The following is a 27735-nucleotide window of genomic DNA, read 5'->3' on the forward strand; positions in this document are numbered from 1 at the left end:
GTCGTGGCCTGGATTGCTCCTCTCACATCCCGCTTTTGACCGCTATGCTCTTTTGGTTTGGTTTAAGTGACACAAAAACAAATGTTGCTATCATCAATATCTTTGCCTGAGAGTGCTGGAGCGAAGTTGTATGGCAATGCTTCAAAAAAACGATCTTCCCACTCCAGGACAGATGATCAGGCCAAAGGGACGGCCTTGTTGTAGCCCCTCACACATGGCTGATATACGAGGTGTGTTTGTGTATGAGCAGAACTGTCCCAATCTCCTTGTGTGGTGATGAATAGCATCAGTAGTGTGTGTTATTAGAAAAGACTTGGCTTGCACAGATCTTATCTTTTCAATTCTCGCTCCCTGGTGGCTACGCACTGGAGAAGTTTCCCCTCACTCATTTTTTTTGTGTCTTTGACACAGCTGTAATATTTCTTGTTCTTTCTTTTGTGCTCCCAGACAACAGCTAACGATCATCTTTTTCTTCCCATAACTGTCCCAAGTGTACATGAAGCAAAGACTTCGGTACTAATGGATGGGAAAGATATTGTAGAATGTACCTTCATATACAAGTGCCATACATCAACAAAACTCTGTGGACTTTCAAATATTTTGTATTGACTAGTTGCTACTTCTAAATATTGCAGCTTGTTTTCAGTTTCAGTTAATTTTCTATAGTACATATTCATATTAAAGTAACAATGTAGAGACAAAAGTTTCTGGACACCTGACCGTTAGATTCATATGTGCTTTTGGAACATCCCATTCCACATTTAATCCCCACTTACTTTTATAATAACCTTCAGTCTTCTGGAAAGATGTTCCACCAGATTTTCGAGTTTGATTATGCAGAGTTGTGCTCATATAGCCACTAGGGTGTTAGTAAAGTCTGGTACTGGTGTCGGGTGAGGAATCCTGGGGTACAGAACACATTTAAATTGAGGACAGAGGTCTTTAGCAAGAGATCTTCCACTCCAACCCATATAAACCATACTGTATCATCATGTTGGAACAGGGTCTCCTAGTTCAAGTTCCTGACAGCTTTAAAGTGAGAAGCTTTATGTGATATCAATCATCTATTAAATACATTTTGTCCATATTGTTATAGAAGTTATAAACAGTTTTGTTGATGAGACAAAAATGCAGCTTACTGTTTATTTTATTTTATTTTATTGGATTGGATTGTAACTCATTATTGCTGCTATATTACACAATATTTTACAGTTTGGCAATAAAATTTTTTTCTTATAAATTGTTCAATGTACATTGTCTCATATACTGATTTATCTTCATGCATCTTACACTTTATTTGATTCCAAGGTACACAAGCTTTTTGCTAATTTCCTTCAGAAGGGAGGTGGTAGCTTAGTGGTTAAGGCTTTGGGTTACTGATCAGAAGGTCGAGGGTTCAAGCCATGGTATCATCAAGCTGCCACCCTTGGGGCCTCTGAGCATGTCCCTTAACCCTCCGTGCTTCCGGGGTGCTGTATAATGACTGATCCATTGGACTGTAGATTGGAAGGTGACAAGTTAAAACCTGGGCACCACCAAATTGACCCTGATGGGCCCTTGAGCAAGGCCCTAACCCTGAACTGCTCAGTTGTAAGTCACTCTAACTAAGGGTGTCTGCCAAATGCCGTAAATACAATACTAGCTCTGTAGAAGATTGACAATTGAACCTTCTTGCATTTCAAACCTCATTCTAAGCTTTCATGTGGCAAAAAAACCTGTTAGAGCTGTAACTGACTCCATACCACTGACTCTGGAGAGTCCGTGCAAAAATGAGTACAAAACCTCTCCATAGAGAAGTCTTCACCATATCAACCATTTCTAATCAGTTTGTGGAAAGGCCACAGGTTGTTATAAAGTGTTTATAGATGTTATAATAATTTAGACTAATTAGACCAGAGAAATCAACATTGTGCAGCAATTGGTATTATCTCTGTTATGTAAATACAGTTAAGCTAATGAAGCTAGTTAAGGCAAAAATGTAACTAAATCTTGCCCAATTAAATTGAAAATGCCTATTTATTTATGTAGAAATTTTGCATTTATATTAAAAGAAATTTCAAAAACCATTTTGACTAACAGAGAAGACAGAGCTTTTGTTGGGTGGTGGGTGAAGCACAACATCGGGTATAGACTGAGAAGAGAATTGTGGGAGATTGGTTTGCAGACTGCTGGGAAACTCAGACAGGGTCTGAATTAGAGAGAATGAGAGGGATGAGATACTGTCCAAGGTCACATCGGTGCAGTCTGTGTGCATGCCATTGCAAATAAAGAATACAGATGTCAGACGTCGTTGCCGTTAATGCAGTAGTTCTTTGTTGATAACGAGGTCTGTTCAGCAGCAGAACATTGGCTTGACAAATGAAATATAATAGCTGTCACAGTTTAGGGAAACGACTTTACGTTTCTGTGATAAAGCTTCAAAGAATGGACTAATGTTCATTGAGAATGAATTATGGAGTGAGTAATACAGTTTTCTGTAGAACTTTTTTTAATAGGACATATTCACAGTATATTAACAGTGTACTGACTATCAGATAAAAATGTTGCTATTAACATTGTGTTGTACACACAATATATGATATAAAAGTTTGTGGACTCAAACTCAAACAAGTTTTTCTTGCTAAAATTCGATCTTATTTATAGCAAAAGTAAAGTACATTCTTTACAAAGTATTGGGGGACTTTTTCAGCCATATGTTCTCCTTACTCAACCTGTTACCCCAATGTTGGAGGCACACAATTGTACAGGATGTCTTGGGATGTGGTAGCATGAAATTACGAAATCAAGTCAGCTCCATGAGGATATGGTTTCCATGATTTGGAGTTTAAGATCTGAAGTAGGGCTGTTATAGAGCTCGGATCTGGAATGAATTGGAATGCTGATTTCACCCCAGGCTTCCCCTCCCACGTTAGTACTCAAAGCCTTTAACGCTGGATGATTTCCACAAAATCTCCACTGAAGCTTCTTTGAAGAGTGGAGGTTATTATAACAGCAAATGAAGAGTAAATGTGGAATAGAATGTTCAAAAAGCACACACTAGTTTAATGGTTAGGTTTAAACTAAATTTTGTCCAGACACTGTAGCTACAATATAGTGTAACTTAGTATTTCAGTGTAAATAAATGCTAATCTGGCAAATATATTTTTGGTTTATTGTGAAATAAGATTAGATGCTGGACCAAATGTTTTTTTCTTGCCACTATAATGTTAAAGTAGATTGTTTGAGTACATGCGTTAGGTCCCAGATGGTTGAACTCTAGATGGGGTCAGTCTTTAGCTATAAGAATGATCAAATTCTCCTTTCTCTTTTCAGCAATGGTTATAAAAGTAATATTCCATATAATATGGAGTGTGTCATGTATTCATCATCTCATCATCAAGCCTCAAGGGATCACAAATAACTTCTTCATTTCCCTCTTTTTTATCTCTTGCAGTGGCAAACATTCTGTGGCGAGAAGAAGGTATGATATAATCATGTCTTTTTTTATTTTTTGCTACTCTTCAGTCACACATCCTATTAGTCCTATTATTGGTTTTATTTCAAGTAACAGGAAGATTATTAGGAGCAACAATATCTTTCTGTATATCAGAATAATAATAATTATTATTTTTAAGTCTACCTCTATTTGTCAAGTTTTGTTTTGTTTTGGTAGAAGAGTTATATAGTTGTAGTTGTAGAATTATAATTGCTTCTCCTAATAAGAAAAGCTAAATCATAAAATTGAGATAGATTTTGCAATGCTTAACATTCATTCATTCATTAATTCTAGTTGTAACATAAACCCTGCTCTCGTTTATTAACCGGAGCATGTCTTCCACGCTCAAGGTCTGGGGATTGGGAACATGTTTTATGTTTTTTATGAGGACGGCATCAAAGTGATCCAACCAGTGGCCTGTGAGATCCAGAGGCACATCAAACCCAGTGAGAAGCTCCTCAGCCTGCAGGTGAGTTCTCGCATTAAAGAAGGGCTTGTTCGATCAGTTCAATCACCTCTATGCACTAAAGAAGCCACGGGATTTAATCCCTGGTGGGATTTTCACTGAATCAATCACAACATTCATGAGAGATGTTTAGCAGAATATGTTGAAGTACAATTCTTTCATTCATTCATTTTCTGCCGCTTATCCGTAATTCGGGTCCCGGGGGCAGCAGTCTAAGCAGGCCCCCGCCTTCGACTGCTGCCCAATGCTCACAGCACCGTCCCTTACGGTCGCTCTTGCAGGTGGTGAGCCCACGGGAAGGCGGCCCCACGTCACTCCGACGTCACGGACTTTAATATTTCCCTCGTAATGGACTCATGGAGCATAGAGGGTTAAGGGCCTTGCTCAAGGGCCCAAGAGTGGCAGCTTGGCAATACCGGGGCTTGAACCCCAGACCTTGCAGAAGTACAATTCTGTTTAACTAAAATAAAGGCCTAGTCCTGATGACATGTTTATCAGACCTGAGACTACTCTAGACAAACTTTTGCCAATATATTCACAATGTATTAGCGACGGTTAGATGTTGATTTCCAGTTGATTTCATTTGTCTTTGCTGTTCAAACTAAAAAAAAAAAAAGATATTGAATTTGTGTAATATATAATCATTTTATTTGCCTTTTGTAAAGGCATTAAAAATGCTGCAGACTCTTGGGTTAAAGTTCTGTCGAAACCACCCAGTAATTCAGCTTTAGCACTCGCATAAGATGAATTTTAATTTGGAAGAATTTTCTCGACATAAATATTCAAGTTACAGTACTTTTGAACTTGTCTTTCTGATTTAAGTTACAGACTGAATATGAGCGCTCATTAATAAAGATGTAATTCTAAAGTTAAAATAAAAGAGTACAAAGTATTACTCCTAATCACCAAAGCATTTTAATAATAAGCAAGATTAATGCCAGTGGAGGCATGGTACATAGAAACTGGTATGACATTCTCATTTATAAAGTGGATTTAAAACTACACATTCTTATAAAATTGCAATTTTTTAAAATATAAGTAATTAAATAAAAACAGACATGTAACAGACATGTTCTGAATAAAACCAAATGAAAGTATATGTTGCTGTAGTATTTGATTGAATGTTTGGGTTGCTTTCTTCTAAGAACCATAGACCAAAGAGTTGTCAAAAAACTGAGAGACTTAATTGTTCAAAGGTACTAATGAGGTACCCCTAGGACAACCCCCCTTAGTTGATAAGAGGATGAGGAGAAACTTAACAGAGAGGCTACCAAGAGGCCACCATCAACCCGAAGGGAATTACAGGAATTTCTGGCAGGTCCTGGTCACTTCCTGCTCACACAAGTCTGGGCTTGTGGCAAACAGAAGCAGCTTCATACAAAGAAGAATATGCAATGAATTATGCTAAAATATTCCAAACCATGAAGAACATTGTGTTATGGGCTGATGAGACCAAGTTTGTACTTTTTGGGCATAATTCTAAAAGGAAGTTTGCACAAATCCATTGCAGAGCACCATCCAAGAAACACCATACTGACAGCGAAGAATGGTGGGGGTAGCATCATGCTTTGGGGCTGCTACTCTTCAGATGGACCAAGGGCAGTTGTCAAGAAAAATGGGAAGATAACTATCACCAAATACTAAGATATTTTGACACAACACCTTCTATCCACTGTCAAAAAGCTAAAGATGAGAGGAATTTGACATTTGAACATGACAATGACCAAAAGCACAGACTGAAACCAACAAAGACATGGATTCAGAAAGGGATAATTAAAGTTCTGGAATGGCCCAGCCAGAGCCCAGACCCCAATCCAATCAAAAACCTAAGAAATGCTCTACAGAGAGCCGAACACAGGAGATCCCCCACAATAAGAAAGATTTTGAACTTTTTTTTTGCAAAGAAGAGTGGGATACAATTCCCCCAGTCTAAATGTGTGAAGTATTTCAGTATTACATCAAAATATCAGTTAGTGAGGGTCTGCTGGGAACGTTTGGCCGAGCCTCCTGTCAGAGAGATCTTCAACTCCCACCTCCGGCGGAGCTTTGACCAGATCCCGAGGGAGGCCGGAGATATTGAGTCCGAGTGGACCATGTTCTCCACCTCCATTGTCGAAGCGGCCGCTCGGAGCTGTGGCAGTAAGGTCTCCGGTGCCTGTCGAGGCGGCAATCCCCGAACCCGGTGGTGGAAACCGGAAGTAAGGGATGCCGTCAAGCTGAAGAAGGAGTCCTACCTGGCCTGGTTGGCTTGTGGGACTCCTGAGGCAGCTGACGGGTACCGGCAGGCCAAGCGAACTGCAGCCCGGGTGGTTATCGAGGCAAAAACTCGGGCCTGGGAGGAGCTCGGTGAGGCCATGGAGAAGGACTATCGGCTGGCCTCGAAGAGATTCTGGCAAACCGTCCGGCGCCTCAGGAGGGGAAAGCAGTGCCCCACCAATGCTGTTTACAGTAGAGGTGGGGAGCTGTTGACCTCAACTGGGGATGTCGTTGGACGGTGGAAGGAATACTTCGAGGATCTCCTCAATCCCGCCGTCACATCTTCCATTGAGGAAGCAGAGGCTGAGGGCTCAGAGGCGGACTCGTCCATCACCCAAGCTGAAGTCACCGAGGTAGTAAAGAAACTCCTCGGTGGCAGGGCACCGGGGGTGGATGAGATCCGCCCTGAGTACCTCAAGTCTCTGGATGTTGTGGGGCTGTCTTGGCTGACACGCCTCTGCAGCATCGCGTGGCGGTCGGGGACAGTGCCTCTGGAATGGCAGACCGGGGTGGTGGTCCCTCTTTTTAAGAAGGGGGACCGGAGGGTGTGTTCCAACTATAGGGGGATCACACTTCTCAGCCTACCTGGGAAAGTCTATGCCAGGGTACTGGAGAGGAGAATACGGCCGATAGTAGAACCTCGGATTCAGGAGGAACAATGTGGTTTTCGTCCAGGCCGTGGAACACTGGACCAGCTCTATACCCTCTACAGGGTGCTGGAGGGTTCATGGGAGTTTGCCCAACCAGTCCACATGTGCTTTGTGGATTTGGAAAAGGCATTCGACTGTGTCCCTCGCGGCGGCCTGTGGAGGGTGCTCCGGGAGTATGGGGTCGGGGGCCCTTTACTAAGGGCTGTCCGGTCCCTGTATGACCGAAGCAGGAGCTTGGTTCGCATTGCCGGCAGTAAGTCAGACTTGTTCCCGGTGCATGTTGGACTCCGGCAGGGCTGCCCTTTGTCACCGGTTCTGTTCATAATTTTTATGGACAGAATTTCTAGGCGCAGCCAGGGGTCGGAGGGTGTCCGGTTTGGTGACGACACGATTTCGTCTTTGCTCTTTGCAGATGATGTTGTCGTGTTGGCTTCATCAGACCAGGACCTTCAGCATGCACTGGGACGGTTTGCAGCCGAGTGTGAAGCGGCTGGGATGAGAATCAGCACCTCCAAATCCGAGGCCATGGTCCTCAGTCGGAAAAGGGTGGCTTGCCCACTTCAGGTTGGTGGGGAGTTCCTGCCGCAAGTGGAGGAGTTTAAGTATCTTGGGGTTTTGTTCACGAGTGAGGGAAGGGTGGAACGGGAGATTGACAGACGGATCGGTGCAGCTTCTGCAGTAATGCGGTCGATGTACCGGTCTGTCGTGGTGAAGAAGGAGCTGAGCCGCAAGGCGAAACTTTCGATTTACCGGTCAATCTACGTTCCTACTCTCACCTATGGTCATGAGCTCTGGGTCATGACCGAAAGGACAAGATCCCGGATACAGGCGGCCGAAAAGAAGAAGTGAGAAGCTTAGTCACTCGGGAGGAGCTCGGAGTAGATCCGCTGCTCCTCCACATCGAGAGGGGTCAGCTGAGGTGGCTCGGGCATCTGTTCCGGATGCCTCCTGGACGCCTTCCTGGGAAGGTGTTCCGGGCGCGTCCCACTGGGAGGAGACCCCGGGGAAGACCTAGGACACGCTGGAGAGACTATGTCTCCCGGCTGGCCTGGGAACGCCTTGGTGTCCCCCCGGAAGAGCTGGAAGAAGTGTCTAGGGAGAGGGAAGTCTGGGCATCTTTGCTTAGACTGCTGCCCCCGCGACCCGGCATCGGATAAGCGGGAGAAGATGGATGGATGGATGGATCAAAATATCAGAGAGGAACATGGAATTAAATTCTGTTGCTCTTTTTTAGCTGATATTGTGTGAGTATTAACTCCTCACAATATAAGCATTTATATCTGAATATGACTCATATCTGGAAATTAATGTACGTGTGTGTCTTGTGTTTAATTGTGTTGAATCTGAACTAATCAAACGAGTAAAAAGTACTTGAAAACAGAATTGAGTAAAAGTATAAATACCTTACTGCAAAACGTATTCCATTACAAGTTATAATTCACCAATTCCAATTTGACGGGTAAAAGGCTACTCTTTTTACAGTACCTGGGTATTTAACTCATATTAAACGTAGGCTCAGTGATGCGCTAGTCCTCAACACCAGGACACATGTTAGTGAATTGAAAAAACAGGTGATTTGTGAGGTTTTATTTCCTAAAATACAAATCAAATTGTACATCTTAACACTGCATTAACCATCAACACATCTTCAACATGCTAAAATGAAATGAAAGACAAGTTCAATCCAATCTTTTAAAAAGATATCTTCAATTAACAAATAAAATGACAGTATCATGTCACATGAACCATAAGTATACAATGGAGAAATTAAATGTAAATAAATAATTTGATATAAAGTAAAAGTTAATTTTAAGTTAAAAAAAAATGTAATTGGTCCCTATCATTGTCAATTAGAATATAATAGAGTGAAAGTACATTAAATCATCAGTGTAGTTGAGTAGAGACTAAAAGTTATATCTTTAATGCTCAGTAAAATAAAAAAAAAAACATTTACAAGTACAAATAACAAAGTACAGTATCTCAAGTACTTTACACCAGTGTAACAAACATAATCAAACAAAAGGCTATGAACTGACTGAGCCTGACTGCTGGGAATTTCAGTAATTGAGAATTTTCTTTTCTTGTACTGTCTGAAATTGGTCCAAGTCTCTCTTTCGCTCATTAGAATTCCTATGAATTTTGCATGAGATCCAGTTGCGCTCAGCACTCACAGAACATGCAATAATTGATGATTTCTTTCCCATTCTTCCAATCATTTTATCCAGTTAAAACATGAATCATTTATCACCGGCCGCTGCATCTCCACTTCAGAATGTAAGAGTGTTTGAGTTCAAGGTTAAGACCAGAACACATGATGAGTGTTACACGATCTAAACGATATTTCCAGCCATAGTAACAACCTTTGTATTCTTTGTAGATGTACATTCAATAATTTCGACTCTCTACTGTTGTTCCTACTGTAATCATATTTAAACTAGCTCAGGGATCACTCTGAACTGTTTACTTTAGTTCGGTGGGTTCTAATAAGATAAGATAAGATAAGATCAAAAATAATGCTATTGTGGTGAATTTAGTGGTGAGTTTGAGTCAGGAGTTTCTTCCATCATTTATATCTCTCCAAATGTCCTGCTTGCTGTTGAACTGCCGCTGAACTGTATTCTCGTGCTAAGTAGATACCGACAAGCGTCAATCAAAACAAGTTCAAAACAGAGCGCACGCTCAAACCCTGATTGGTGGTTTGCTGACTGCTTTAACAGATTCACTCATAAATAAAAAAGGAACGACTGAACGATGAAATGTAGTGAAGTTAAAGTAAAAGTCTCCCTGATTGGAAATACTTCTGTAAATTACAGATATGCAGAAAAGATGCTCAAGGATAGTAACATTTACTCTTTTACTGTCTACCACTGTGAACAAGACATACAAAAAACACAAGTGGGTGACCAAGAAAAAACCCATGACAGTAAGTGATATTATAGTGCAGTGATTGTTCAGGTATTTTTATTGCACATGTGTATGATATTGGACAAAGTAGAGGAAATAGAGATAGTTTACAGTAGTAGTAAAAAAGTATTAAGAAGTCCAGTATAGATTGGGGTTTTGAGAGGTTGTTTAGAACCTTAATATCTCCTGGGAAAAAGCTATTTTGGACTCTTGCAGTCCTTGTATTGATCAGTTTGTATCATCTGTCAGAGGGAAGAAGTCTCACCAGGCTGTATGCTGTGTGTAAGGGGTCCTTCTATGGTTTTTTTGCCATTTGCCTGACCATAACAGAGTAAAGTTAGGAAATGTACCCTTGTTAACCATTTTAAGAAGGATTAAGGATAATGAATTGAGAAGAAAGTTACCGACTGCAAATCTTTTACCATCAGTAAAAATGCTCTTAGCATACAGTACGCTTGTTGCAAAGCATTAGCCGTACCCATCCAAGCTGAATTTTCTGATATTGATATCCTTCTTACAAATTTAACTTATTTAAGTGTACAAAATATGTACGTACAGTACTGTACAGCTTGGTCTGAGCTTCTGGGTAGAGCACCAATCTCTCTAATTACTTCAGTTATTAAACTCACAGGAGGCTTAAAGAACAAGCTTTAGACCTCACTATACAGTAGCCTTTTTAAACTACTTATTCTTTACAGCAGAGCTCATATTAGTGTAGCTGAATAAATCCCAAGATCATGTAAATTTTATTAATGTGGTCTGTTGTTCTTTTTTAAAGGAGGAAGTTTGCCCAAAATTAGATGGAGACAACGTTCAGAAGTGTGTCTGGGCTTCAGGAGTTAATGTCAAGGATAGGTTTATTTACGTCACCCAGCCAATGCTGGACAGAGTGCTCATTGTGGATATCCAAACCCAAAAGGCTGTTCAGGTAAGATACACAACGTTCAAGTCCGCGGTTGGAGCCACACATATTCCTCACATAATCCATAAACAGACACCTCGAAAAGAGTCATAGTCATTTCTTTTCACACAGCTCTCCCAGACATGTCATAATGTTCCATTTAGGCTACGTCAGCCTTCCGGGTGCTGCAAGTAGAAAAGCCGAGCTTTTACTCGATTTTTGCGAGCACTACGAGCTTTTCATCTTCATAGCAATCACGTTGTATCCCGTCTTCAATGATAATGGAAACAAACAAAAAAATCCCTCAGACAGACTGAGAAGCTTGTTTGCATAAAGCAAAAAGCAATACACACTTCAAATCTTTTTTTTTTTTCTATACATTGCTTTATTTCTTTAAGGAGAAAACTTTACATATAATGTTTCAAAGAGTCTTGCATGTAGAAAACAAAGAACACTTAAGTACATCCAAGGAGCCCTTGAGGAACATTTTTTTTTCAGATTTTGCTCTGAATACAAGGCATGTATATAAATGTGTTTATATATATATATATACACTATATTGGAAGTGTTTTGCGGTTCTTACCAAAAGCGGATGTATATGATCTCTTTAAATGTGGTAGCATTCAGTTTTCACTTCACTCGAACTATGTGACAGGGGTTTAAGTTCCAGAAAGATGGAACAATAACTGCACCTTCTCACTCTTCAATTTTTATTATTATTGATATATAATATACATATTGTATATACTGTACTTTTATATTATAAAGATGATCTAATATGTTATATGGTCAGCCAATCATGTGGCAGTATTGAGAATGGAAAACATTAGAATGCATATAGAAATATATATTTCCGAGAATTAAGAATTATAATTACTGGCATCAGGTCAGCGACAGAATGACAATCGAGACCGTGGATCCGGAGATTTGTTGCCGTCCAGGTTTTGTCTGCATGTTTCTCAAAGTCGTGCATGGCAGGAAGCTGGAAAGAATCTGGTGGGTGTGTCAAATGGATAAATCTTCTTTTCTGTCTTTGTTAACGCTCCGATTGGTGCCAGCAGGCGTCTCTTTCCCTGCCAGGCCTCCCCTGGAGACTTCAGGAAGCCTCTTGTTGGGGTCATATGCTTGTTATGTAGTCACCTGGAGATTTGGCTTCATTATCTCAGATTAGCCAGTGCTAATTAGCCACCTGAGCCAGCTGAGACTGTGAGGCTTTCTATATACTTGTTCAAAACTATAGACAGATATAGTTATACATTTGACTTCTAAATATAATACATCAGAGATATTTTTATACATAAAAGACAGAAAAAAAAATAGATTTCCGAGCAGTGCAACTTCACCTGGCCGAAGTTTAGAGTCAGCGTGCCAGTCTAATCCTCTAAAGATGGAGACAGGAACTGAAACACAGCATGCACATCTGTTCTCCCTGATGACTATATAAGCAGGGATTCGAGGCTGTGTCAACAAAGCCTCGTGTTTCTTCAGCCTGCTTAAAATGTCAATGCTTCGTTCTGGTTTCCAATCAATCCTGTAATCCTGTACATTCTCAAATTAGCCTGCATCTAATACAGTACATTTAATATTTCTATCTGAATTATCTCACCATTTGAAATATAATCATCTCTAAAACTGTCCAGATCAAGCGTGTAGTGTGTAAAATTCGCAAAATACACTATGTGGATGAAAGTACTGGGATACCTGATATTTCCAGCCAACTAAGTTTTTTATATATATTTTTTAAGATATATTTTGTCCTTCACTTGAACTAAGAGACCTAAATTTGTTTCAGCATGACAATGTTCCTGTGCACAAAGCCAGCTTCATGAAGGTATGATTCACACGGGTTACAGTGGAAGATCCTGAGTGGTCTGCTATAAAGCTCCACACTACTGAACAGCTTTAAGATGAATGTGAACGTGTCTATATATCGTATTGTGAACAGGATGCACATACAGTATATGTAGACCGAAAAAAAAAATACAGTAAGCAGTCAATTTGAAAAAACCATTACAACATGATGGTCTTCCTAAAAAAAAAAAATCATATATACCTATACCTTTGGAAATAAAATGTATTATAGCTGTAAAGGCATTGGACCGTGCTAGTGCATTTCCATTAGTGATAATGTGAAGTGTTTTTCAGTCCTGGTTCTGGAATAATTCACCCTGTACATTTTCTGTTATACTTTACGATTGCAGACCTTCTTTTTACTTTTTTTTTACAGGTGTATTACTAAACCTTTCTCTCTCAAAAGTAAAAAATATAAAATCTGAAATACATAAGACGCACGGGTCTGTATTGGTTCTGTCTGAATAGAATCAAACAGAAAGGATTTGTTTAAACATTGCTTTAAATTAATATTTTGCACTGACACTCCTAGATTTTTATTTTGTATTTTTTTTGCTGGGTAGTTAATAATTAATAAAAATATTGAAATCGGTGGTAAAAAGGTGGTGTTAGCACCAAATTAACAAATCGATAATGAACTTTTTAGAAATACATGGAACACAAAAAAAACAGAAACAAATCTTTATAAGGGAAAATTGTAAAATAAAACAGAATAAAAATATAGCCAATTACTGGTCAACGAGTTCACAACAATGTTTTAAAACAATCAATTTTTCCTATTTTAGCAAAAACTCGGCCCAAAAAAATATTATTTATTAAAATATTAGGCTGTAATGGCAAAACTGCTTAAACCTAATTTGTGGAAAAGCAGCACAAACACCTCGGACTTGTTTAGTGCAACATACAAGAGGACTCTGTCCTCTGAAATAATTTAATTGGAGAAAGAGCTCTGTCATCCACAATCGCAACTTACACAGTAAGGGTTTTTTTGTGTATAAAAAACAAGGGTTTTTTTTTTTTTATCCAGGGAAATTTTTTGTAATTTGTGCTATACAACTATATAGGTTTTGCCTGGTCAAATCCCCCAAAACCAAGTAAATAAAGTGGCCAATATAATAAATGAAGATATATGATTTTGCAGACTCAACAGATTTACTTCATTTCCAGCAGAATATCATCCACTTTTCCTTTCTCAGAAAGCCTGTGGCTGCTCATGGCCCAGCATTCCTCTACACTGATTTGTGACAGATTAGGCATGTTGGTGTGCATCATTTCATCAGTAACTCTGACATCCATATACAGTTCAATGATGCCATCTTTACAACATCTTTTATCTATTGTTTTTTTGTGTCCTCCGTGGTCAAATCCTCATACCCCTCATTCCCCTGCTGCTGACCTTGAAATAGGTTCCGTTTTTCAAATTTGTCATTTTACTATGAAGAACTGAAAATAGGAAATGGAAAATGTTGGCCTGCAGAAATAAAATGGAAAAAAGCCATAACCGTTATTTATTTATTTATTTATTTATTTATTTATTTATTTATTTATTTATTTATTTATTTATTCTGTTTTTCATCATTTCAAAAACACATTGAACGGATGATACAGGGCTTCTTACAGCCTGAGAATAATTCAATAACACATTGAAGTATATTCAGTAGTGTTTCTTTGTAAGTTTACTCGAAAAAAGTGTACAAATATTTTCCTTAAACGTTCAAAATCGTACTTACTACCAATACTGAAGTGGGTTACCGTAAATACTGTATTTTCCACTCGTGCTTCTGAGAATGTTCATGATTAGTGTGAAATAGAAAAAGGAATCATGTTAAGACTCATTGCAATAAATTCAGGACAGAGTTTGCACTCATTTTAATTTTTTTTATTTTTTCACAGACTGTAAGCACAGACCGAGTCCCAGTGAAGCTCCATTACGATAAATCACATGACCAAGTGTGGGTTCTAAGTTGGGGGGATCTGGAGAAGAACTTCCCAACACTCCAGGTAAAACACACACACACACACACACACACACACATACACATACACGTTTTACGTGACTCTACTCTCAGTATTAATGATGCAAATTAAATTTACAAGTGTGCGAAATCCCAAGATCTTTTGCCGCCTGCCGCATCTGTCACTCAGCCCCGCTTAAGTAAATATCATGTCTTATTAACGGCGGCTCTTGAACTAGAGAAGGACCGTTCTCACACGCAGCTCCCGACCTCCTCCTCTAAGTCCCTGAACAATTCCTGCTGACATTTTCAGGCCATCCACAAACGATGTAACATGATTGAATTAGTATACAAGGAAACCCCTGTGGAGATTTCTTTCAAATTACAGCTCGAAATAAAACCATGAGCGATGAACTTCCCGCTGCTGAAAGGTCCGTGTGCGCTACATTAGATGACGCTGTCATGCCCATAGGAACGACTACTCCAGTAGAAAAATGCCATATGGTTGTGTTGTTGTGTGACAGGTGATCAAGCAGGCCAGTGGTGGTACGTCCCATCACACCATCCACACACCACCGGTGGGCCACCGCTTTGACCGAGTCGATGACTTCTTCATCCCTCCATCAAGCCTCATCATTAACCATATCAGGTATGGTGGCCTGATAGACTGTCCTGTGGGACACGTGTATCTGTGGTCTGCATAGAGAAAGTCTTATCCAAGACTCAGAGGATGTTCTCACTATTGTAGATACTGTAGAAACTGTAGACCTATAATCTGCTGCTGTAATCATAAACACTTTGCTTTAGTAGATAAGATAAACCTTTATTCGTCCCACAGTGGGGAAATTTCTTAGTACACATAAAACAAAGGAAAAGGGAGCTTGTTCAGTTTTAGGCCACGCCCACATTTGAATATATTCTGTCTACAACCATCAGGTCATAAGTCAGTAAAAGGCTTTGGAAAGGTTTATACCAGGATCCAAGAACATTCTAAGGAACGTCTATAGATATGGGGACTGTATCAGTTATTGTGGTATTTGCGCTTTGAGAATTTTATGGGGAGGTTTTTTTAGAAAACATAAGCTTCCAAAGTTACAACAGGTTCAGCTTATTATTAGCAGGAATGTCAAACAAACATCCCTCACAAGCATCTTAATGAAAAGGGGTGAAGAAATACTAAGTGATGGTGATGAGGAGATGAAAAAAAGTGGAATAAAAAAAGAAAGAAGCCTGAAAAATATGACTGAAAATGTGATGACTCGTATCTAAGATACGGTTTCATCTCTATGGGCAGTTCACGTGCCCTTAACCTCGTTTGTGTGTGTGATATTACACATTAGCTAATGAGTCACTGGGGCATTAATAATTGCTTGGGCATCTTGAAACCAAGAGTCCAGCATTGATAAACAAACCACTGGATTATTTTCAATGGAAAAAAATCTAAGAAATGGAGCAACATCAGCAGGTCAAAGCCACGTGTGCAAACGTAGCAGCACTGAGAGCTGAGCATGGTGGCTTAATGGGTGACAATATCACTAAAGCTAAAAAGCCTCTTAACTATTGGGATATAAATTATTTTGCGAAGGACATTTGCCTTTGAAATGCCATGTAAAGCTGGATAAACTGCTATATCTGATGCTATATCTATTTATTAGCATAAATAAACGTATAAATAAACTTATATAAGCACGAACAGTCCATCAGGATATAGAGAGAAATGATGCTAATTCAGTATTAGCATACGCTAACACGCTAGCTCACACGCTAGCTCATGTCATACCGACGGAATGACGCTCAGCCCATGTTATCCGATATAACGCATTCGAAGTCACTCGCATTTGGATAAAGCTTAGGTACTCAGCTGCAAGCGTGCAGAGATTAAACCATGAGTAAACAACGGCTGAGAATCAAAGATCTCATTTGATTTGATTAAATCCAGGATGAAGAAGATTTACTGAGCGTGTAGCTCTAAACCTTGTCTCCTGTTCTGCTGCGGATTGATGTTTGCCTATGAGCCGATATCATGCTAATGATAAATAAGCGACAAAAAAATCAACTTAATTTCTATACAGATAAATATATTATGTATAAAATCTACCTAGATTTCAAATGAAAACATGAATAACTTTATTATTCGCTAATTCTAATCTTACGTTCTGTCTTCTGTGTGAAACAAATACGAGCTGGCAGCAGCACACGCTGTGCTTATTTTGCCTTATTTTTAAAGCACTGGCAAAACCATTATAACAGTCAAAGCAAGCTAAGATTAGAGGTAGAAAGTAGAATAAGCTTAGGTAAGCAAAACACAGTTATGGTTTAAAAAAATAAAAAAAAAAGACAAGGGCACGCTGCATTACACTGAATATACCAGCTAGCAAAATAAATGACTAGATCCAATCAGTGCTGTACATTTTACTTCTCATAATGTTTTGCATAATGTTATGAAGCAGCAAAACTTTCCATATGGAAGTCATATGCATGATATGACATGGCAACATGCCCAAATAAAAAAAATTGCAGATCATTTACACTTTTTCTGATCAGGGTTGCAGTAGATCCAGTGCCTATTTCTGAAACCATAGGCATTAGGTGGAAATGCAGCCTGGATAATATACCAATCAATTTTAGAACACCATTAAAATATTTATCAACACCTTGCTCTTTATACCTTTAAAGTACAGGGAAATGGAAGCTCAATGGTTAAGATGTTCTGATCAGAAGGTCACATGAGTTCAAATCCCATCACCACCAAGTTGCAACTGCTGTGACCTTGAGAAGGCCTTTAACCCTCTGGTAAAGGGCGTCTGCCAAAATGTCATAAATTTTAAGTGTGATGACATTTAGCAGAGCTGTCTTCTTCCTGACTCTTCTCAATGTGTTTTGACGCTTTAGGTTAGCGCCATGTTAAATGGGGACAGTGCACAAAATGAAGGTTCCTCCCAACGAGGTTCACCTGGTTGCCTTTCCTGAATTAAACATCCAGAATCTGAGAGAAACGTGATGATTATTCAAGAAAATAGGTTTAATTAATTGTAATGGTTTCCTAACTACAGTTTGTTATAATAATATGGTAGAAAGTGGAAATGTTATTTACTATGCAGTTATTATTTTCCAGATGTATGCACAGATCATGACCAGGTTTACAAGCAGTCTTGATTCGATGCTAAACTCCATACGTTTCCTGTTAAATATCAACAATATTTATTATGTTTTACAAAGAAAGGAAAGTTGCAACCTAATTGCAAGACAAATTTTAATTAGCAAGAGACAATTCTTTTAAATTTCATACACAATGAATGAATAGAATTAAATTAAATAATAATTTAAATTAAATAAAAATAAATGCTGAATTTGGATCTCAGCAATACATAAAGTACAATGGAGTTTGCATCAAACATGCAGTGTTCGGCTAATCGTTGTCTTTTTACTTTAGACATTATTTTGACCATTTAATGTTTATATATCAGTCTACAATTAAAATTATTAAATGCATAACAATAACTAGGCTGGATCAAGTGCTATTTTATACACAACCATATAATAAGAATGGAAGCTATGACACTATGATAGCGGTTTTTTCATATTCCATGATATTTTTTATCACCAATTATCATATTTTTGTTGAAATAACGCTCTTCTAATAAAAATTAAATTGAATTAATAAAAACACGAGAACTGTACATTCCTCATCTTTTTTTAATAAATGATTTGACTGTTTTTCAGCTCACATGAATAGTTCATTTATACTTATACAATACAGGGTCTTTAAAAATAATGAAAGCAATTGATGGTACAATTTCAAACAATTTCCTCCAGATTTCTTTAGTAGAGTACCTTCAGACCTTCTCAATAAAACAAGTCTTTGCTATACTTATTTATTAAATCCTGTCAGGCTTTTATGAGTAATGTATTTTCCTCCATCAGTCAATTTCTTTCCTTTATTGCTCAAAAAAGCAAATGCTCTTAACAGAAGTCTGGCAACAAAAGCATGTTTTCTTATTAGCTTCAATTTTGAAATAATGCTGTGAGGAGCCTGTTGTGAAAAATCACAGAGAGGTATTCATTTAAATAAATGCATCCAGAAAACGATCTACAGTTGGTGGTGAATAATTGGTGGCAAAAATATACATGTTCCATCAACATAATTGTTCATGTGGGGCTACAAATACAGCCAGGCATAATTTCTTCTTCTTCAACTCCTTATTTTATTCGGAGAATCGGTGCCACCTGGAGGAAAATGGCTTCCCTTTTGAGGCTGAATTCTCCCAAAGTTTCTTCCTCATATGGTCTCAGGGAGTTTTTCCTTGCCACAGTCGCCACTGTCTCGCTCATTAGGAATAAACTTATAAGGAACAAACTTTTAAACACTAAACCTTTACTGTTCTTTCCAAATTTATAACCTCTTTATGTCTATAAAGCTGCTTTGGGACAATGTCTATTGTTAAAAGCGCTATACAAATACAGCTAAACTGAATTGAAAATGTAATTGTTCCTCATCCCTTCCTCAGTGTAAGACTACACGAACGTGGATGTCTGTGAGATCATATAGACGGTTAACTGTGGTTTTTTTTTACTTGATACATGAGCTACAACTACTAAAAAAGTAGGAGGTATGCACTAGCATACATTCTCTGAGCATGCACTCTTTGGTAGCTTATATATAATAGTAAAATTATAAATTGTAAATCAGAATGTTTTCGTGAGAAATTAGGAGAAAAAAGAAGAGCAATATGAAACTGTGGAATTTATGTGTTGCATTTAAAATTAATACAGAATTTATATTTGGGTTGAATGGATCGTTGAAATCTTTTCATTTGCCATGTACCAATAGATTCTCCAATAGTCTATACAAGAACTTGTGAAATCATTGCAGTCTGCTTGAGGAACATACTGCCATTTTGGTGTATGTTCTTACAGCAGGAAGTAAACTCCTATACTTATGGAATTGTAGCACGCAGGTTTCTTGGCTTAAACTGCTAACAGAAAGATTGCATCAGCCAATCACTGAGTCAGAATCTTAATGTCAGTCTGACCAATTCAGCAGGCACATTTTAAAGAAAATTATATCAGCAGGATGACAGCAGGTCTGAAGTACATGGCCGGATTGATCAAAAGCCATTCAGATTTAATTGAGTTTTATCAGCTCCTGACATACTGCCATCTTTCTCCTTTTTTTTTTTTTTTTTTGCCTAACATGGCAGGGCATTTTTTTTAGTAGCCATGTTGGATTTTTTGAAAAACTTCCGAACTCCATTATAAGCTCAGGCACTTTCCAGAAAAAAAAAAACCTTGAAGATATGGCAGTAAAACTAATTGGTGAGTTCTTCTCTCCCCTAAAGGTTCACACTCTGCTTATTAGACTGGGTATGTCAGTTCATGATCTGATTTGTGCGACTCACTCCAGAACTGGCCACAGTTATTGAAAAGCACACAGCAGTCTGCTAAGCCTGAGGGTAGATCTATGTCTCTGCAGGTGTCTCTCACTGAGCTTTATCGAATTTGGACATTAAAAGTTAAAACTTACTCTTTATAAACTGTTGCTGACTTGGTGTTTAAGGGTTGCAAGGTATTCCAGGCTTTTAGGTTTTGTAGATATTGTCACAAATTTGGATCACCTAATAACAGTGAAAATTGGTTAAGATTTGAGAAAGGAATCTGGAGATAAACGAGACTCAAAACACAAAATGGAACTTATTATCATCCAGGTGATGGGTTTTGTGTTCATCAGGAAACTATTAAGGCTAGAGGTCAACTCATAGTGGATTTGATTAATTCCGATAGCTAGGTTGGACGATAAACAAAATAGGTTTTAAAATGGATACTGGATTAAAAACAAACATCCCTCCATATAAAATAGTAATTTATTACAAATAAAAAGAAACATTATAAAAATGTGCCAAATAAAAAAAATATCAATATATGAATTCATAAATATAATCCTTTAATGAAAAAATTATAAATATAATATAGTGCTCACTATGCAGCACACAGTCTCACAATAAAAAAGCAAGTGGCATCAGTAATTTTGCCTCTAGAGGCCGCTAATTACAGCGGACAGGTAGCAGGAAAAAAGTACGGATTTTTACCGATAGCCGAGTTGTCCAGCAAACAACTATCGGTGCCAATTGATCGGCGAAAACGATTAATCGGTCAGCCTCTATTAAAGACAACCAGAAGTTTGGGTGCTGACAAGTTTCTAGGATGACAGGACAGTTCTTATGAGTACAGCAGCACTTCTTACAAGCAAATGAACCGTATCAATGTTATATCATTAATTGAATTTACAATAAGTATTGTTTTAGGGATTTGTGCATGTTTAAGTAGAATCAAATCACCTAAGAAATGTCTCCTTTCCTGTAGGTTTGGAATGATCCTCCATAAAAAGGAGCCAGCACTGCATAAGATAGATCTGGAGACCACGTCTTATGTGAAGAACATCAGCTTGCAGGAGTATGACTGCATTCCAAAATCTCTGGCCTACACCCACTTGGGGGGTTATTACTTTATCAACTGCCATCCAGATTCAACCGGTGCAGTGCGTCCTCAGCTTATCGTCGACAGTGTAACAGACAATGTAATCGGGCCTAACAGTGATGTAAGTGGTACTCCCTACGTTTCACCCGATGGTCACTACCTAGTAAGCGTGGACGACCAGAATGGTATGTTACGATTGCAGTCGATTTCAGTGCGTGGCGAAATCGGGCGACCATTTGACATCCACACCAACTTGCACCTCTCAGACCTGGCCTTTATGCCCTCGTTCACTGAGATCCACCAGTACAACGTTTTTGGTAGCTCGGGGCAGCAAACAGATGCCCTGTATGTCGAACTGAGCACTGGCAATGTCAAAATGATTAAGAGCCTCAAGCTGCCCACACCGTGGAGTCAGTGGCGCTGGAACCGCAAGAACCGCGTCATGACCTCGAGCGGCCTTTTCGGACAGTACCTCATGACCCCTTCCCAGAGTTCACTATTCATTCTGGATGGATGGCTGGACAAGCTCAACTGCGAAATCACTGATGTGCCCAAGGGGAACACTGTGGTGTGGGTGGGGGAGGCCTAGGCCATAGAAAGAGGCTTGTTTGTCGAAACCAACAAATACAATTGCACTGAATTTGGTCTGTGTTTAATTTATTGAGCGAGATTACTCAAGTAATATGAAAAATTACCAAATTGACTGTTCTAAAAAAACACTGTATCAGATAAGGAAACTTTATTTAAAAGTAGAGTGGCATATGCTTGTTTTTGTACGCACTGGGTACGTGAAATAGCTCACTATTAGATACTCTTTGATTAGATCCAATTAGCCCTAGCAGCGAAAGAAATGTATTACAAGAGCATTTAATTTTCAGACACTAAAATAGCTAATACATAAATATTCCAGTTAATTAAATTTGAATTAGTAAAAAATCATTATATTTCTTGGAAAAAATATATATACTTAGAGGCAAATGTGTGTTTATTTGTAACACTGATACTAATTTCCCCTCCTTCCTTAAAACACAACCACGTGAATGTTGGGCCCACGATATATTTCCTGTGCCTTGAAGGACCATTCATGCAAATAGAATGTTTTTTTTGTTTCATTTTGTTTTTTAAGTAATGGTGCCCTTTTAGACAATTGATAACAGCCTCTGTAAATGTGATACCTAGTGGCAAAAAAAGGTAATACTTACATTTCAAACCTTTAAACCCCTCATCATTTTTATAAAATAAAAAAGGCCACTCGCTTCGAGACATCAAACCATAAGACGTCTATTATAAAATCAGAACAGCAGATTTTAAATTTCGAAATGAACATTTTGGACATCACAGAGACTCGGGTGAAGAGTGCGCTGGATCAGGTTTAAAGCTATATTGTAGGCAATTTTGGATTTTACAAAGAAAATCCATTAATTCTGGTGGATTGTTTGTTTAGATTATTCATGATCCTCAAGGATGATTATTTCTTTGCAGAATGTAACACATTCGCTGAGTTTAGGGACAGGGCAAGAGACCGCTGTTGTTTTACAAACCGGGGCTATAGAGTTGGCTTTAAAATTAATTCTACAGTGTGTAAATTGGTGTAGTGTGTTCGGTTAGACGAGCTTCGTACGTCAAGGTGCATCTACAGTAAGTGGAGATTTAACCGATTCAACAGATCCTTGAGATAAACCTCCGTAGTGTAGTGAACAGGAAGCATAAAGACGTGTGCACGTGATTGTTGAATTATCTCCTAGATGGCCAGAGTCTATGCATTTTCACTGACACTCAAACCAGGAGGCTGTGCTTGGCTTGAGCTTTGGTCACTTTGTTGCATTACTTCTATATGTGCTTGAATAACTGGACTTATTATTATTATTATTATTATTATTATTATTATTATTATTATTATTATTATTATTATTATTATTATTATTATTATTATTATTATTATTATTATTATTATTATTATTATTATTAGTTTCCCTGTGTATTTAAACCTAAATATTGTTTTGCCAAATTTGGTTTAAGGGCATTTTGACACTTTGGGCTTTTTTGAAGAATTTCTTTCCATCCATAGGTCAGTTGTGCAGTTCCATTGATCACTTTTGCAAAACGTTAGTGTCAAGTTTGTATCTGGACTTGTTTTTGCATGTGGTCGGGCAGGAATACCTGCAAACAGGGAGCCATTTCCATAGCAACTGTACTGTAACTCCCTTCTCGCAGACATCCCCGAACTTTAAACAGAAAGAAATGCATCAGTGAGCTTTGAAGTAGAAAGGGGTAACCTTCCATACCCGATGTGAATCATCCATTTTTTTTTTTTTTTTTCATTTTCATCATGACCAGGGATTGGCTCTCCATTTCAAATATGGCATTTAGAGTCCACCAAAAATGCAAGTGTAAAAACAACCTAAAATACTATTTCTGGCCCCTATGTTAACCTTTTTTATTATGTTTTTTTTTATTGTACACCAAGAGATTGCTCTCTGTGGCTTTTGATTTCTGTACATAGCAGAAAGGTGTATGTGCTGTGGTTTTCCCCTCATAAAAGTCATCCTCATAACTATTTCAGATTTCTGACCTCCCCACTTCACTATTTTGTAAAACTGCATTGTTCTATGTTACACCGATGTACACCGAGTGCATTTTCCAAAGTCTAATCCAGACCTTTCAGCGCCATGTAGCCACGTATATTGATTTTTTTGTGCTTGTTATTTATGTAGATAAACCACGCTTGACATTTGACCAGCTGAATAAAGCCTATAACTTTAAAAAAAAAAAAAAAAAAAAAAAAAAAACAGTCTTTGGTTCTGCTTCTTTCTTTTCTCCTCCATGAGTTTAAATAATAACAAATTCAAATGGAACAATCAAGTGAGGCTGCATTAATCTTTAAATTCACAATTTTCTCCAGAACGTTGCGTCGAACACTGCAGTGAAATTTAATGAACGCGCTCGCGTCTTTTCAAGGGAATTACCTCGGCTCAGTGCTTTAATTATGCTTCCATTATTTAACACAATAAGAAACGGAGGTTTAAAAGATGTAGACTGGAAAGTCGAGAGTAAAACAGCGAATGGAAGAGAACAAAATGGACCGCTGTAGAACTAGACCACTGCGCTGATGATTTCTCGATTCTGATTGGTCAGAAATCGGTGATTTTTTTTATATAACACCAGCTACAACATTAGAGATGCCTGTAAGTCATAGGTTAACACTATTCAGCTTTACATTAAACCACCTACCTATAATCATATTGGTTGTATTTCTGCCATCAAAACTGCTCTGACCCTTAATGCATGGATTCCACAAGATCTTCACAGGACCTTCTAAAGGGGCACTGTGTATGTATATGGCACAAGGTAGATACATTAAGTCTTGTTAGTTGAGTTGAGGGTTTTATGGTCAGATTTGTTTCTTCAGCTTATACCACATTATGTCAGATTAATGCTGGGCCCACACTGTACACTTTTTATAGTCCTTTGTGATTGTGATTGTTGCTTGTCAAACTGTACGAACATGATCCCTATGTCACACTGTAGGATCTCAGTTTGTCATAATGTCAGACTGTACGACAGTTAAAAACTGACGGTAAAAGAAAAAAGACTCGTCTGAAATTTATCATCGATCTATGACACTCTCAGAGTGGGTTCTCTCAAGTTATTTTGCGTAAAATTAGTTCATGTTATGCCTTGATAATAATATTGTCATACAAACACCCCTTTTCCCTCGATAACTCAATGCAATTTTCCCTGTAGTGATTTGAAGTTGTCATGTAAAATTGCATCATCGTGTACTGTGCTTCTATTGGTTCTTCATTGCAAAAGAAGTCACACTGCAGAAAAGACCCTGAAATCTTCTGAAACTGCCCGAATTTCATCGGAGTAAAAAACATGATTGCATTGGCCATTAATTAAAATTCAGTGAACAAATCCAGCGATCGAAGATGACAGATTCCGGCTTAGGATTATAGGAATCATTTAGGAGTTTCAAAATTTGTCTCAGACGACCAAATAGTTGCCAAAATCTCTCAGTGTGCATCTGGCTTTAGATCTGAGACATTTATAGACTCCGCACCTTGAACTTGAACATCAGGTTCTTCAAATAATTTCAAACATCTTTTGCAAAGTCTGCACCCATTACTAGAAATTGGTGTCATTCAGATGAAGATGGCTTCCCTTTTAAATCTGGTTCCTTTTAAGACTTTCCTTGGCACTATTGCCACTGTCTTGCTCATTAGGGGATAAATGTATAGGGTCTATCGTATAATGCTTTAGTCCACAAAGTGCCATACAAATCAAATAAAATTAAATTGAGAGGCTAGATTTATAATAAGAGGCCAGGCTATTATTTCTGCATGCTTTCAGAAATAGAGGCACAAAAGGGTACTTGTCCTTGTTCTACAGCTGTCCCGGTACCACAGAGAGCATTTTTCTGTTAGCTTTTCTTTTTGTGCTTTTTAGCAAGCAATGCTTATGTGGTGTACTTTTAATAAACTTTACATATAAAGCTTTAAAAGTACGTCAGTTGTCCATTAGTCGAAAGTCTATTTATGTCTCGTAAAAGGCAATGCTCTACTCATTTCTGGATTAAATTCATATCATAAAACAGCAATACACTACGTGACAAAGATTAAATTTTCTGAATCACATTTGCCATTAATTAGAACTTCACTGCACTCTTTGTCTTTCATATTTTTTCTTTTCCTGCTTGCTGTCTATCCATAATTGCCATCCAAAGTTTAAGATGTTTGCACTGTGTTAAATTAAGGTAAATTGGACTTATGTTCACTTCCTGCTTATTGCAAGACATTATTGAACCAAGAAAAGTTCATTGGTGGAGGAAGTACACAAATTTTGTACTTGAGTAAAACTAGAGATAAACACGGTAAAAAAAAATGACTCCTGTAAAAGAAAAAAAAAAGTGCTCCCTTTAAACTTTTTATCCTCATAAATAAAAACTAACGACTGATTACTTAAAATGTAGTTTAGTAAAAGTCAGATATGTAGTGAAGTTAAAGTTTCCTCAAATACTTCAGTAAAGTATGTATGCAAAAAGCTACTTTGTTACTGTCCACCACTGTAAGAGTTTTATATGTGGTACCTTTATATCTTAGCATGTACTTAAAATGTTCATAGGTACCAAAAAACCTTATTATAAATAGAAGAAAGAAAAAAAGAAAGAAAAATAGTTGTTGAAGGCTCCAGTGTCAGAAGTAAAGCTGTAACTTCAGGTTATTTAATATGGCATGCCAGGCTTAGTAACATGACCAGCTGCATTTAGTATTGGCTAATTAACATCATGGGAAATGGGAAATCACTGAGGTAAGAAGTAACTGCTATAATGTAAGTGATATGCAGAATAGTTTTTTTGCTGGACGTTCCACAAAAATGATTGAAACATGAGTTTTCTATGGATTGATTTACTTTTTAAAAACAGTAAAAAAAATAAAACACCAATCAACTTTAGGATACCAGTGACTGGGCTTCAACTGACGCTTGTTTGTTTTCTAGCTAACACAATTTTCCAGGCAAAAGAAACAACTTTTTTGAAGTTTTTTGAAGTTTTTAAAAGTTTTTTAAAGTTCTATTTATTAACACTGACAAAGATAAAAATGGGCCGGTGGTAAAGGAGCTCTTTCGTAGAACCCTATTATTACAAATGAAGAAAAACCATGACCAGTTGTTTCATGAATTAAAATCCTGGCACATTGCCGTAGCAAAAGTTTAATCAAAACCTCTGAGATGTGCTGTGAAAGAAAAGTATAATAAGTCATTGATGGTTTTCCGATAGCAGCACACCTCTGATTTATTCAGGAGGAGATGCTGAAAAGAGATTTTGATTCGAGGCTGTCCCGGGACAGTCGCAAAGCATTTAAATATTTCCTAAGAAAATATAATTTGATATCTTTGCTCAGTGAATAAAAAAAGCATAATTTTTTTCTGCGATTTAATCCACCAAGGTGCTCTGGCTTTAATAAAACATGGCTGTGCTGCTCCCTTTGAGTTCATCCTCATAAATGAGTGCTACATCTCATTACTGTTAAAGCTTGATGAATTCTGTATGAAGACTTTTTTTTCCGCATGGATAACCTTCAGAGATTTGCACAAAATGTCAAACGTCCATCCAGCCACATGAGCACAGCGGCTGTCTGTCCTTCAGCAGCTCTGTGGGGAAGAAGGTAAAGATGTGGAAATTTGTAGGGCATATTTAGCACAGAGACCTTCTAATATGCTTGTTTGCATTTAGGTGAGAATGAGATGTTTAAGGAGCACTCAGGACCAGTCTGCCAAGATCGTGTCCTTATGACTGATGTGATGTCACGAGCTGTGCAAATATATAATTATTACTGGTAATGATCAGTAATGATCATCACAGCTTTTATGATGGCTGCTGCTATGACAGCATATGTTATTAGATCGTTTTTATTAAGCGCTCGTTTAATGGCAATTCTCCGGCTAACTGGAATGTCATAAGTGATTTTAATAAATATTAAAAAAAACATTTATCCACACTCACTCCTTGCTCCACTTCAGCGTGGGTACCACTCCGCCTCAGGCCTCCGCAGAGCCTTAGACCTTTTCTGGTCTCAGAAGTGATCTACCCAGTGGCAGATCGCAGCAGTGTCCACCGCAGGCACCCGACCTTTCTCATGCCCCAGGTTTTGCCTGTCCAATACTTCTCTCCTTCAGGCCCCCTCCACCCACCCTGGATGGGTTGCGAGACCTTCCTTGGAGTGCCCTGGCCCACCTGCCAAAGGTAGGATTGGGGCGTCAGGAGCCGTCCCTGGAGGAGGGGGTAATGTCAGGGAGCCACC

At 38.3% G+C, this 27735-nt stretch overlaps 1 protein-coding gene across 2 annotated transcripts in view; it reads left to right on the top strand.

Annotated features, from left to right (window-relative positions):
- Positions 1-22806, top strand: part of fstl5 (follistatin-like 5) — a 147028-nt gene extending 124222 nt beyond the window's left edge. For both annotated transcript variants that reach the window (XM_083560592.1, XM_083560593.1), the window contains exons 11-16: positions 3434-3460; positions 3826-3944; positions 10530-10679; positions 14397-14504; positions 14983-15107; positions 20819-22806. In XM_083560592.1, the coding sequence (XP_083416718.1) occupies positions 3434-3460; positions 3826-3944; positions 10530-10679; positions 14397-14504; positions 14983-15107; positions 20819-21521 (1232 nt within the window). In that variant the 3' untranslated portion in view covers positions 21522-22806. The remainder of the gene's footprint in view (positions 1-3433; positions 3461-3825; positions 3945-10529; positions 10680-14396; positions 14505-14982; positions 15108-20818) is intronic.
- Positions 22807-27735: the final 4929 nt, after the last annotated feature.

Source organism: Silurus aristotelis, assembly GCF_946808225.1.
Source record: "Silurus aristotelis genome assembly, chromosome: 14".
In the NCBI taxonomy this organism is placed as follows: domain Eukaryota; kingdom Metazoa; phylum Chordata; class Actinopteri; order Siluriformes; family Siluridae; genus Silurus; species Silurus aristotelis.